Consider the following 15,126-nt stretch of genomic DNA (forward strand, 5'->3'; position numbering starts at 1 on the left):
TGATGTTTCTCCCAGCAATCTTGATTCCAGCTTGTGCTTCCTCCAGCCCAGTGTTTCTCATGATGTACTCTGCGTATAAGTTAAATAAGCAGGGTAACAATATACAGCCTTGACATACTCCTTTTCCTATTTGGAACCAGTCTGCTGTTCCATATCCAGTTCTAACTGTTGCTTCCTGACCTGCATACAGATTTCTCAAGAGGCAGATCAAGTGGTCTGGTATGCCCATCTCTTTCATAATTTTCCACAGTTTATTGTGATCCACACAGTCAAAAATAAAAAGTACTTTATTGCTAAAAATGCTAATGTTCACCTGAGCCTTCAGCAAGTTGTAGCAATAATATCAAAGACCACTAATCACAGATCATCATAACAAACATAATTTTTAGAAAGTCTGAAAAGTTGCCAGAATGACCAAAATGTTACACAGGGACATTAAGTGAGCAAATACTGTTGGGAAAATGGCATTAACAGACTTGCTTAACACAGAGTTGCCATAAACCTTGAATCCATAAAAAATGCAGTATCTGCAAATGGCAATAAAACAAAGTTCAATAAATGAGGTATGCCTCATGTGCTGCAGTCCATGGGGTCACAAATAGTTGGACACAACTGAGCAACTGAACTGATGCCTATATGTAGTTTTGTGGGGGGTTTTTTTGTTTTTTTTAAATAAGAGGGGGACAGGATGGTCAGAGTTACAAACAGGTTGGAAGATCCCACACTGTTGGCTCTGAAGATGGAGAAAGGGACCACAAGGCCAAGGAATATGGGTGACTTCTAGAAGTGGAAAGGCAAGCCTTCCCTACAACCTCCAGAAGGTTGCTATCCTGCTGACACTTTGATTTCAGCAGTCAGATGACCAAGAGAACTGTAAGATAATAAACATACTGTTTTAAGCCACCAAAAAAAAAAAAAAAACCCTGGAGAAATACAGAACAGTGTGTCACAGAGGCCAAAAAGAGAGTACTGCAGCAAAATGAATTAGTCAAACTGTTCAATGCTGCTGAGGCTAAAAAGACATTTATAAGACGAAAGTATACACTACCACTGACTATAGTTTATAAATGTTGGAAATAAACATACAGTGAATAAAATACACTGTATCTGTAAAATCCATAGACCAGACATGCAAGTATATAGTGGTAGAACAGATTATGGAAAAGAAGTATTGAAAATACTTTCAGGTGGTCAAGACAAAAACAAGAGACGAGAATTACAAGGTGATTAAAGTTAGGAAAATACAAGATGAGTGATAACATGTAGTTCTTCTTCCTTTAACAAAGAGTGGCTCCCATTTCTCAACTCAAAACAAGTACTTCTCACCCATAGGTTCAGAGACAGTATTTTTGATTTAGAAGGTACCTTAAGGATTATCCAATCTAAATCCCTATTCAGTACAAACTGATATGCATACACATATCTTTATTTTAGCCCATAGCTACCTCCATAGGAATATTCAGAATACAGTGTTAAAAACAAAACAAACAAAAAACCCTAAGAAAACAACTGAGTTTTTAAAAAATGAATTATTCTAACACTTTAGAAACTCTTAACTTCAAAGCACTATCTATCAGATTGCTAGGCCATCAATAATTCCACAAAGATGTTAAAATATGTATATACATTTACGAACAACAATAAAGATCCAAACATACAAATCAGTGTTTATACTTACAGTGTAATATAACTTTGAGCTCAACCAGGAGTTTCTTTGACCCTCCATGACTTGTTCCTGGAAGCTTCTGCATCGTTTCCCCTTTTTTATTTAATATTTCAATTCTTAATGCACCTATCAGTCCAAAATTAAAAATAAGAACATCTTAGTTACACCCAATGAATCTGATGAATCTGCCAGGTCTTCACATAGCGTTTTAATTTTTTATCATTTTTTTACCATGAAATGTTAAGAAGAAAAGCATTTTTTCAGTGTTTAAAATACACACACACATAAGAAAAACCAAAAACATACCAATGGGGGTTCCAGCAGGTCTGATCTCATTTGGCAATAATTCATCTCCTTCAGGCCAAGTCACTGACAGTCTATCAGGGAGTCTATTATTAAAACAGCATATTAATGTTTCATGAAATGTATTAATTATGGTCTTATTTTTAAAAATAAAAGTTACTAGAAACTTTAATAGTTCTAAATTTTTTCCCCAATAGTTAAATCTGAAATTCTGTATGATTAATACACCAAAGCTTTAATCACTGTTGTGGCTACAAAGTAAAACAAAATCTCTTGATGTTAAGAGACAGGAATTGTCCCCATTTTTTGAGATTTTTCTACTAATTTGTAGTACGAGCTACCTTTGGGAGAAAGGATAACTCTAGAAACAGAAGAATTACCAGTGAGTTCAGTAAGAATCAAAATAACTGCATCGTTAGCCACACAAAAGCCACAGTTTTGTTTTTCGATGTTTTACTTCTTTTGCTCTTATTTTTACCTCTCACCATTTTCTTCTAGTTACAGGCCAAAGTCATTGTTTTTTAACAAACTTAATCATAGTGCTGTTAACAGTGCTAACCTTCCTTATTTTTCTATAAAACAAATACAGGATTCTGTTTTGATAACTAGAGCGCTTTTTTTTTTTTAACAGCAAGAAGTTCGTCACAATACACACATCGAAGACTACAAGTGCCTAAATACAAAAGCATAATGTCACACTCAATAATAACTAAAAGGACAATTCCTCTTCAATTTTCTTGTCATTTTTTACCATGCATCTTGAAACATAAATTACCTTGCCATTTCATCTTCTACATATTTTTTCACAGCTTTCTCAGCAACTGTCCTATCCAGCTTTGCAATTGGCACAGTTTTTATTTCATCATATAGTGCCTGAGGTTCCTGAATAAGCAAAATTTATACCAACATTTCAAAAAGCTATTTAAATTTAGTCACAAGAATATTGATTTCTTTCAAAAAATATTTTTACCCTAATTAAGTAGATAAATCATAATAACTGTTATTATATTACACCACAGTGTTTATTTCCATTTTTCAGATAAACACCCTAGGTCTAATTAAATACCTTCAAATCTTAACAAGAGCATAGTATCAGGAAGGATAAAGGGCCTCCCTGGTGGCTCAGACAGTAAAGAATTTGCCTGCAATGCAGGAGACCAGTGTTCGATCCTTGCACTGGGAAGATCCCCTGAAGAAGGGAATGGCTGCCCATTCCAATATTCTTGCCTGGAGAATTCCACGAACAGAGGAGCTTGGTGGGCTACAAGCCCATGGGGTCACAGAGTCAGACACAACTGAGCAACTAACACTTCTTTATAAGGATAAAGCCCACTCTAGTTTTGTTTTTCATTCTTGAGATAGAAGTCTGGCTCCAATGTTTATGTTTATGAGCCTTGAATGAAATGTGCACTTTAAAATTACTGTAAAATTGGCAATAATATTGTAACATTTGTTAAACACTGGGCACATAGATGTTAAGTTCTACAAACTACTAAAAACATCAAATATGAAACATAAAACATCATGCTCCCACTCCTGTAACCAATGTAAAAGCCAAATACAAGTCAAAATAGAATACCGTTATCTTTTTTTTTTTTTTTTAGAATATTGCATCTTTAAGAATTAAGCAAAGTAGTAATACCAAGAGACTTTGAAGACTATTTTGGGTTACCTGGGGATCTTACCATTGCAATTTGAACCTCTCCTCCTGTAGCATATACTTCTCCATCATGATCACCATAGAGAAAAAATTTCACAATGCTTCCATAAAAGAGAGGAAGTGTCTTGATTGTCTTGACCTAACATTCAGTTTTAAAACAAGGATTTAGTATTAATATTTACTTAGAAAAACAGGTTTAACAATTATTTAACAGAACTATTTTATACAAGGGGAAAAACCCAGAAATCTATTATTAGAAAAATTTAATGAAAAAAGCACTCTATAAAGTTATATTTGTGAAGCTCTCCACTTATTTGTAACATCTTTGAAAAGACAGTGGCTTCTTCATATAAAAATGTCATAGTTATGCATGTGTCTAAAAGGTCCATAATACCTTGAAATGAATGCAAGCTGTCGCAAATCCCCATAAAATGTTGCTTGCAGGCTGTGAACAGTGACTTACAAAGTTATTGTTTCTTTCCAATAAATTAGCTCAAAATTTCTCTCTCTCTCTCTCTCTCTCTCTCTCTATATATATATATTTTTTTTTTTTCCTTACCTGGCCTGAAAACACCAGGAGTAATTTCCACTAGTCCAATTCAAAACTTCTCAACTATAAGGACAGCAAGAGTTTACATCCAATCTATCTCTCCAGCCTCATTTCACTTCTGAACTATTTCTCTTCACATATAACACTTTGCAGTAACCCAGTTCTGCTGCTTTTCCTGATCACTCCCTCCTTGTAACTTTCCACCTGACTTCACGGATACCTTATTTTCCTGGTTTTCTTCTCTCTCACCATCTTATCCCCTTCTTTCTCCTGTCAGCTCCTCCTTTTCCATTTCTAGCTTCTAACTGTTGGAAAAGCAGGCTTAAGCCACACTCACTACTTCATGGTGACCGCATCTGATTCCAAAGCTTTCACTATATAATGATGATAGTGTCACATTTGTGGGTTTATTACTACCTTCATAATAAACCCACTTCATAATAAATCCACTCTGGGCTTCCCAGGTAGCTCAAAGGGTAAAGAATCTGCCTGCAATGCAGGAGAGACCTGGGCTTAATCCGTGGGTCAGGAAGATCCCCTGGAGAAAGGCATGGCAACCAATTCCAACATCCTTGCCTGGAGAATTCCATGTACAGAGGAGCCTGGTGGGCTCCAGTCCATGGGTTCACAAAGAGTCAGACACAACTGAGCAATGTAAAGTTAAGTTAGTTATCTTCATAATTACCTCTGTAAACCTGAGCCACTACCTCTTTTAAGTTCCACACAGAAGTCACTTCATGCACAAAGAATTGCGTGATTTATTCTCTTATTCCAGGCCCATCTGCAGTCAGAAAATTCTCTCCTTCTAAACTATGAGAATTCTAGTTCTACTAGAGAGAGAACTACTCATTCTCTCTCTTTATTTTTAGGTCATCTGTATTTTCATGCCGTAAGAGCCTGAAGGCAACAGGATACCCCTAGATCTCTATAATCTCCATAATGCTGTCAACAGCACAGTAACTTACAAGCTGCAGACACTAAAAAATTTGATGAAAAACCATTTCTTCATATCACATTAAAAAAACACACTAAATTCTCTATTTGAGTAAAGTGAAGTATAAGAAACAATAAAAATTTTGTTAACTGAGCCTTTGGCAAAAATCATTTTTTTTTCCCTTAATGTCCTATTAAATTACATAGTTATAATCAATTTGGCCTTGCCTTTCTTTTCTGGCTCCTAAGGAGGCAAGACTACATACATTATTTTTGGTTGTTGACAAATTCTAATAACTCTAATTTAGATTCAAATTCTACTAAAAATTAAACCTAAAAATAAGTTAAACTTACCAGCTGTCCTGCTTTGTATATTTTTCCATCCCATTCTATCGCTGAATAAGTGGCCCAGGGGCCCTGCTTTTTAGAAGGAAGATCAGGACGTGTAATTACTCCTTTAAAAAGGGTGAATTTTATTTGTTTGTCGTACTTTTCATGGCAGTCCTTCAGCCATAAAGCAAACTCTCTGTCAATTTTCATTCGCTGCTCCTGTAAAATTTTAAAATGTTCCACAAAACTTAGCTACTCATAAACAAATACAACCACAGACACTTCTTGTTCAATTCATGTTTCCTTCCAAATACCCACCCACCCCAGAAAAACGAATAAAAAACTAAAATATTTTAATGGCTCTTTCTCCTATACAAATTTAGATTTCTATCAACACATTACTAAAGAAAAATCTCTGCTATCATCCTTGGTCCACAGGGTCTGCCATCATCCTTGGTCCATAGGGTCGCAGAGAGTTGGACACGACTCAAGTGACTGAGCACACACTTGGACCTAAGACTTCAATGGTCAATATCAACATAGATTTCCTTCCCTATTTTAAACCCTAGGATACACTCCCCCCACCCCCAACAAAAGATAAACACTGCGTGCCTTGGAAAAGGAGAACTAACTGATTAGGGGAAAAGGGTAAGTGGAAGCCTTCTTAATGTGAAACACGCAAATTCCAACAGGGAAATAAAAAGCTTTATATAAATTAAGCACAGATTTAAACACATACTTAAATATAGATATGGTATATCTATGGTATTAAAATGTCTTAGGGGGTTATTTGGGAGAGAAAAGTTTAAAAAGGTTCTTTTATAAGGTGACAGTGAAAAAAAGGTTGAGAAATAAAGCTATGGCAAAACATATTTAAAAAAAATTATGCTTTATACATTTATTCAAAAATAGATCATAAAATAAAATTTGCTTTCTTGTAATACATAGGAAGAAAATGTGTTATGGCTTATCATTCTTCACTCTGCTGAGAGACCCTAGAGATTTACACTCCAGTGTAAGCTACTATATACTGGTTTAATGCTTGTCTTCAGGAGGAGTAGGGGAAGATCATCGCATTACATGTTTTCACAGAAGACAAAGCGTAAAGTCACAGAAGTTCGTTTTCTCTGTACACCTTACTCCACAACCCACCATTTCCAAATGAAAATGGGGCAAAATTAAAACTGATTTCAGCTTAAGTTTTGCAACTTGAAGTCAGATGACCAGTATATTAATCATTAAAAAAAATTAGATTTTAAAAAGATTAGATTTCTTATTAAAATAAGAAATACATGTACATGGTAAACACCAAAAAATGGCATATATTTTTCAAAGAAACTTTCCCCCTAATCTGTTCCCAGGTACCAACTCCTTCCTGAATCAGTAAATTAGTGTTGTCACTTTAACAACTTGACAACAGTATTAAAATTATTAACTAGGAATGAGACTGTCTGCCTACCAAATTTTTATGCTGTATTTCAGGCTCAGCCCTCATCTGTATTAGATAAAATTACATCACATTCAGAATCCTTTTTATTAAGAGCAAAATGAATGTCAACATGTTATAGGGATATACAAATACTGTGTCATATATTGTGTTTACTGTCCAGCAACTTTAAGTTTAGAATAAATGCACCCATCTCTTGGCAACTTAACATTACATTACTGAAAGAGTAGCATCAAGTAAGTTTCTGAGGTGTTTAGGCAAAAGGAAAGTACACTAGCTCCATTCAACTTTTTAAAAAAATTTATCATTCTTTTTCTATTGATTAAAGCAGATTTTAATAGTGATCAATCTCAAATTACCCTTTAGCCCAAAGTATTTCACAGTTCTACCTAAATTTTACCCCCAAAGTTAGATTAAAATTGTATATTTAGGTTACTAATATACAAACAAAGCCTCTCTATTAGATAAAATTCTTACATGCTCTTTGCAAATAGACATGCTTCTGAAGATTCTATTCACCATGTCAAAGTATTGATGAAGATCTGATAAGTTTTATCCCAGTAAGAGCTAATCAGTTTGAAATTTTTGAGTGAACACATGAACTAAATTTATATTCTTGAACTAAATTCTTGAACTAAATGAAATTATATTCATGAACTAAAATTTATATTCTTCTGAGTAAATAAAATGAAAACTATGCAAATTGTCAGTACAAATCTACAAGTGACTTTTGTTGAACTTAAAATAGAACACTTCTGCAAATATTCAAAACTTGATATTTAAAGTCATACCTGTCCGTTTAAAATCCTTGTAAAAAGGGTGTTCTTGTCTTTCAGTTTTAGCTCAAGATCCATAAAGGTCAGTTTATTTGTGCTGACTTGGAATTTGTCATTAGTGAATAATGCACCAGATATCCTATTGTAGCACTCAAAAGGCGCAAGTCCTCTCTTCTTAGGAGGAGTACACCAGTCAAAGCTTGAATAAAACAAAATACTGGTTAGTAAAAAGATAAGATCATAAAACAATGTAATCTCAGCAAAAATCAGAACTTACTCTTCAACAGATGTATATGGTATTAGCCGTCCATTCCAAAAACATTCAAAAATAGGCCTTTTCCCTCTTGCTGCTTTCTCAAGTATGAAACAATCGTCATCATCATCTTCATCTTTTAATTCTAGGACAAAGGAACAAGTGGAACAAATAATTTTTACCACTGAGAAATCAATTTCGATAAATGAAATGTTAAAGCTTCTTCGGAGAAACGGTAACAAAAATTCTTATGATCTTTAACACTGTGTTCTGTAAAACCTAAAAGTACCTTTATTATGTTTGCCCTCAAAAAGGCAGATTTTCAAAGTGGCTCCACATTACCAACAGTGATTCTCATTAAAAAGTAATAATTACATACTCATGAATCTGCGTTAGGATTACCATACTAGCTACTGAGCCTGCCATGTGAAAAACCTATTTATAAATACGGGAGCTTGAATCTTCTACCTAAATCATGTCTCACAACTCTGTTGGAACCAGTACACTCACATAAAAATCATCTGGAAAATCTACGATGTCTAGAAACAGCAAGTTTGCTTAGCTTGGACAAATTAATAATACTAATTCAAGTTTACATTATGATACAGTTAGAGTTATATCCAATGTTATAAAGCACAACTGTCTACACATTTCTATGTTTAGTAATACCTTTTCATATACTCAAATAAATTGGATTCAAGCATTATGATCCTGATATAGCAATATCTCAGTTATTCTGGCATTAAGTCATTCCCCCTGACCCCCAATAAAGTCTTTTTCTCCAAAAAAATCTTCATAAGAAGTTCATAAGTAAAAGTTCCTTCCAATCAAAACATTTCACTTGCTCTTAGAGAACCCCTCTGATCATCATTCAATTAATTGGCTATTATTTTAAGACATCATTTTTAAGAACTTTATCTTTTTATCTGTAAGCATACCAAAATCACAAATGACAAATGAAAAACAGGCCAGAGACTGAATGGGAGGCAGAGTCACTAAGTAATAATATGTATGAACACTTACTAAACAGAGTCGGGTCCTAAACCCCTACAACAAGTCTATGAGGCAAGGATTATTATAAGAATTATTATTTCCCATTTCAAAGATACTGAAGCAGTAGTTTGTCAAATTTTGCACAATAGAAAGTGGCAAAGACAGGATTCAAACCAGGAAATCTGGTTCCAAAACACAATACTAAGGATATACTAAGAAATCATTCTGAATGAGAAAATATAACACTGTTAATCTATGAAAATTGAATGTGATCCCAATAATCCCATTAGGACATTTTTATTCAGTACAAAGTGATTCCAAGGTTTATCTAGAAAAGCAAAAGATTAACAATTATGAATTTTCTCAAAAAAGAACAATAGTGTCTTGTCCTACTGATATCAATATACGCTATAAAGGACAAGAGATTCACTATAAAGGACATGTTATTCATGTATAAAAACACAAAACATATCAATGCCTTATAGCAAACAATCTGGGTTCTATGTACTTATGGGAACTTTATATTATTATGAAAGTGATATGTATATATAACATTCAAAAATTGGTACTAGGAAACTGAAAACCCACATGGAAAATATTAAGTTAATCCTAAAACAAAAAAGATTACAGGTATATTAAAGATATAAACATAAAATGATAAAAGCTACAGAATCTATAAAAAAAAATTATAAAAAAATGAGATGTACGAAGCCTTTCTGCAGCAAGGCCTATCAGAAAGCATAAAGAAAAAAACCAATGCGACTACATAAAGTTTAAAACTACTTTATAAATATCTACAAAGATAACAGGAAGACAACATGGGGAGTATATAAAGGAATACTATGTGGTACATAGCTAAAAGTTCAGTTCAGTAAGAGAAGTACGATATAAGAACATGTAACGTTTCTTAGCACCACAGCTTTATTTATCTGGGTGTGAATATACACAAAAATTAGCAATTATAAAAACTACAACTACCTTAACAACTTAAGACCTGCATGAGGAAAAAATGTTTAAAATTTATCTAACCTTAAGCCTAACTAATAATTATGAAAATTAATCACAACTTTGTATTTTGTAGCTAAGGTAACAGATTAACATACTTGATGGAAAGCATGGATCATCAGGGTAGGTTTCTCTATCATATAAGAAAGGGTGATATCGGATAATCCCTTCCACTACACCATCTCCTTCAACATGAGCCTTGAACTCAAAACTATCAGCTGCTGTATTTATATACAATGTCTGCATGTCATCTTGTATTTCCCTCAGGTTGATAATCTTAGGTGTCTTCCCCTTTTCAAACATAGAAATCTAAAATAAAAATAAAATAAAAACAATTAAATTTGACAGCGACTGCACTTTTGTTCTCATCTATGATCCAACAACAGAAAAGCAAAAACTATTTTTATTTGTATAAATAATCATCTAGATTAACAAAATACATATATATTTCTATCTCAGTTAAATAGGTCTAAGGAGCATCTTAATTAAGAAATATATTACCAAAAAACTGAAAGTAAGCAAAGAAAGCGCTGAAGGATATGTAAGTCACGAGTTTATTTCATTTAAGCTTTCCTGCTGGAGGTGTGTCTGTCTGTGCACTAAGTCATGGCTGACTCTTTGTGACCCCATGGACTATAGCCCACCAGACTCCTCTGTCCATGGAATTTCCCAGGCAAGAGTACTGGAGTGGGTTGCCATTTCCTACTCCAGGGGATCTTCCCGACCCAGGGACAGAACTTGCGTCTCTTGTGTCTCCTGCACTGGCAGGTGGATTCTTTACCACTGGCATCACCTGGGAAGCCCTAGAGGTAGGAAGTAGGATGAAGACATACATGAAATTCCGCCTGACATGTGGGCAAGGATACTGAGAACTCAACATTGAAATGTTCTGTTCTTCTACATTTTACTTTACTTATTTTTTTCTTATTAAGAGATTTCTATGAACAAAAGGGAAACGATTTATATCTTTTCTTCCCTGCTTTTGAGACATGACATTCAGTAATGGCTCATATCTCTATAGAAGACAAAGAAAATAGAAACCAGATACTAGGGTAAATAAGATATCCAGAAAAGTACACCTTAGGAATAATCTCTTTACTTAGACATCAAACTAGAGAAGTGGTTTGGTAAAAGACAAGGACAGAGAAGTTGCCTATTTACTGATTGACTTTTCTTATCCAGATTAACTTGGAACTAGAACACAGACCTAATATTTCACAATACTTAAGAAAGAATTTTATCTTACTTCAATATCAATGTTGTTGAAAGGTCCAGCTTCCTTTGATGTACGCTGTTCATTCCCTTTTGGACCATGGATGTAATAATGATAAATATGCCTAAAATATAAAAGAATAACTTTATACTTTTAATTCACATAAAACTACAGTTCATCCAATATTCTACCAAAAAAAACTTTATTACTACTATTTGGCAGTACCTACTAGGTGCCACGCACAATATTAAGCATTTTTAAACATAGTAAACCACATAATGGTAAAAACAATCATGAGATTCAGGTATTATTTCCCCTCATTTTATAAATACAGAAGTTGGGAATGCAAGAAATTATTTAATTTACTTAAGGTCACAGAATTACAGTGTGAGCAGATTCAAGCCAAGTCTTTTCAACTTCAAATCCCACATACTTAAAGTGTATTTTACAAAAAAAACCTACAACTACAAAGTGAAAGTGAAGTCGTTCAGTTGTGTCCTACTCTTTGCGAACCCATGGACTGTAGCCCACCAGGCTCCTCCGTCCATGGGATTTTCCAGGCAAGAGTACTGGAGTGGGTTGCCATTTCCTTCTCCAGGGGTAAGATAGCAACCCAGGGATCGAACCGAGGTCTCCCGAACTGCAAGGTAAGAGACTATAATTCTACTTGTCAGGGATTTTCTAGAAAAGACTCAAGTATCAGGGAGTATACACAATTGGGTATTTTTAACTTATGTCCCCAACATGAGAGTATCATTCTGTCTCATCTTTTTTCTCCTGTAGAAATGAAACAATCTTATGCCAATACTCCTAAAATTAATAAATTCAACATCATCCCATCAAAAACCACCACTTCAGAAATTTTTGCTATTTTGGAAAATGTTTAAAAAGATTATACTCTGGGGAAATTATTCACATATCTCCAAATCACATAGCCCATCTGCAATCATTTCTCAAGCAGTAGTATTAAATATTCCTTAATACAAACTTTATCTTTTCAGCTCAGTTCAGTTCAGTCGCTCAGTCGTGTCTGACTCTTTGCGACCCCATGAACTGCAGCACGCCAGGCCTCCCTGTCCATCACCAACTCCCGGAGTTCATTCAAACTCACGTACATCGAGTCGGTGATACCATCCAACTATCTCATCCTCTGTCGTCCCCTTCTCCTCCTGCCCCCAATCCCTCCCAGCATCAGAGTCTTTTCCAATGAGTCAACTCTTCGCATGAGGTGGCCAAAGTACTGGAGTTTCAGCTTTAGCGTCATTCCTTCCAAAGAACACCCAGGGCTGATCTCCTTCAGAATGGACTGGTTGGATCTCCTTGCAGTCCAAGGGACTCTCAAGAGTCTTCTCCAACACCACAGTTCAAAAGCATCAATTCTTCGGCGCTCAGCTTTCTTCACAGTCCAACTCTCACATCCATACATGACTACTGGAAAAACCACAGCCTTGACTAAACGGACCTTTGTTGGCAAAGTAATGTCTCTGCTTTTCAATATGTTATCTAGGTTGGTCATAACTTTTCTTCCAAGGAGTAAGTGTCTTTTAATTTCATGGCTGCAGTCACCATCTGCAGTGATTTTGGAGCCCCCCAAAATAAAGTCTGACACGGTTTCCACTGTTTGCCCATCTATTTCCCATGAAGTGATGGGACCATATGCCATGATCTTCGTTTTCTGAATGTTGAGCTTTAAACCAACTTTTTCACTCTCTCACTTTCACTTTCATCAAGAGGCTTTTTTAGTTCCTCTTCACATTCTGCCATAAGGGTGATGTCATCTGCATATCTGAGGTTATTGATATTTCTCCTGGCAATCTTGATTCCAGCTTGTGCTTCTTCCAGCCCAAGTTTCTCATGATGTACTTGGCATATAAGTTAAATAAGCAGAGTAACAATATACAGCCTTGACGTACTCCTTTTCCTATTTGGAATCAGTCTGTTGTTCCATGTCCAAATATCTTTTCAAAATTACACTAATTGTCCTAGTTTAAAACACTACTAAAATAAAAAGAAATCACTGAAAATCTTGAGATCTTCCTTCAAACACCTCAAAAGTGTTAACATCATAAGTTTACAAGCATATATTAAGAAAGTGTGCTATAAATAGCTTACCAAGTGTATGTTTCTATGTCATTCTTTTTAAGAACAAGAGTTATAATTATGTTATGTTATTATGTACACTGAGTTCTTTCAGTTAAGAGAAATAATAAAATAGCTAATAAACAGTCAAAGTCCTATTTAAAACTCTTGTGTTACAGGGCCAATAAACATCAATATTCAAGAAAAAAAGGCATTCCTAAAATCAAATTTATTTCTTCATAAAAATTTTTAACTGTTAATATATATTTATGTGCAAAACAGAATCTTAACAGCCCTTGAATAAGTAGAAAAAATATGAAAAGATACCTTATTTTTAAACATGAACTTTGTACAGCATACCCACTTTTGGAGACTAATTCAGGCTAATACAAATTATGGAAAAAATCCAATCTGTATCATATAATTACAGAGGAAGAAACTTAACAACCTTAAATATATATACTTCTGATTTGATCTAACAGAATATGTACTCCCTAAAAGTTTTCCTCAAGTAGATACACAAAGATTTATTTTTAGATTACTCATTTCATACAGCACATATGCGTATTTTTATTTTAACAGACTCAATATATTCATTCAATAAACTTTTACTGAGCAACTACAATGACTCATCGGAAAAGACTCTGATGCTGGGAGGGATTGGGGGCAAGAGAAGGGGACGACAGAGGATAAGATGGCTGGATGGCATTACCGACTCGATGGACATGAGTTTGAGTGAACTCCGGGAGTTGGTGATGGACAGGGAGGCCTGGCGTGCTGCGATTCATGGGGTAGCAAAGAGTAGGACACGACTGAGCGACTGAACTGAACTGAACTGAATAATGTAACAGGAAATGTAACACTGGGGATATAACAGTGCACAAAAAATAATAAACATCCCAAGGTGGGGGGCAGATGAAAAGAAAAAATAATAAGTAAAATACATGGATTATAGTCCATGCTGCATAGCAAAAGCACGAAAGGGGGAAGTGGGATTGATTAGCTGAATTGGATAAACTCTTAAGTTTATTTTAAATGTTATCACAGTTGTCAAGAAGCATGGGCCTCTTATTTGTAATGACCAATATATTACATGTGTGCTAAGTTGTTTCAGTCATGTCTGACTCTGTGACCCTATGGACTGTAGCCCACCAGGCTCCTCTGTCCATGTGCTTCTCCAGGCAAGATACTGGAGTGGGTTGCCATTCCCTTCTCCAGGGGATCTTCTTGACCCAGGGATTGCACCTGCATCTCCTGTGGCTCCTGCATTGCAGTCAGGCAGATTCTTAACCACTGAGCCCCTGGGGAAGCCAAGTGACCAGTAAATATTTACAGAATAGAGAACCATTTTAACAGCTAACATCAGAGTAATGGTTCCTATGCTGAGGGAAGAAATGGGATCGGATAAAAGCAGACAGCCAAGAGGTTTCAACGTATTTGTAATATTTTCTATCTTAAAAAAAAGATAAGAAAAAGCATGTCCTGGATCCAATGTAAATACTTACGTTAACTGTCTGGTCCAAAGATGGAAATAATTTTTCAAGTACTGTATGTGTTCTGGTTGTACCCCTGTGATAACCACAGCAGTAAAGCTATCTTTTTCCTTCTCCTCTGCGATAAGATGCTGTAGAAATCTTTCATCATCATTTGTAATGTGACTAGAATCAGACGGCTACAAGAGTGAACATAAGTACAGCAGATTACATGCAGCTCAAATGTAGTTAACAAACAAAGTTTACATCAACCATTAACATTCACTTGGATAATTTCAAATACAGGCTTCAAAAATCTTTTGGAGGAAAATCACCAAATACAAATCAGCTGAGTGTGTGACAAAGCTGTGAGGACAGAGAGCCTTTTACAGAGATTGCTAAACCGGCATACAAAAAGGAGAATCCTATACCGTAATGCTAAACCA

At 35.1% G+C, this 15,126-nt stretch overlaps 1 protein-coding gene across 1 annotated transcript in view; it reads right to left on the bottom strand.

Moving 5' to 3' along the window:
• SMCHD1 (structural maintenance of chromosomes flexible hinge domain containing 1) overlaps positions 1 to 15,126 on the bottom strand; it is a gene marked incomplete at its 5' end in the record, with an annotated part of 126,878 nt that overhangs the window by 75,252 nt on the left and 36,500 nt on the right. The window contains 10 exons of the mRNA XM_010832731.1: positions 1,679 to 1,792; positions 1,973 to 2,055; positions 2,745 to 2,851; positions 3,655 to 3,768; positions 5,467 to 5,661; positions 7,681 to 7,864; positions 7,943 to 8,063; positions 10,015 to 10,225; positions 11,163 to 11,253; positions 14,714 to 14,880. Coding sequence (XP_010831033.1) covers positions 1,679 to 1,792; positions 1,973 to 2,055; positions 2,745 to 2,851; positions 3,655 to 3,768; positions 5,467 to 5,661; positions 7,681 to 7,864; positions 7,943 to 8,063; positions 10,015 to 10,225; positions 11,163 to 11,253; positions 14,714 to 14,880 — 1,387 coding nt within the window. The remainder of the gene's footprint in view (positions 1 to 1,678; positions 1,793 to 1,972; positions 2,056 to 2,744; positions 2,852 to 3,654; positions 3,769 to 5,466; positions 5,662 to 7,680; positions 7,865 to 7,942; positions 8,064 to 10,014; positions 10,226 to 11,162; positions 11,254 to 14,713; positions 14,881 to 15,126) is intronic.

Source organism: Bison bison, unplaced genomic scaffold (assembly GCF_000754665.1).
Source record: "Bison bison bison isolate TAMUID 2011002044 unplaced genomic scaffold, Bison_UMD1.0 scf7180017862158, whole genome shotgun sequence".
Lineage (NCBI taxonomy): Eukaryota > Metazoa > Chordata > Mammalia > Artiodactyla > Bovidae > Bison > Bison bison.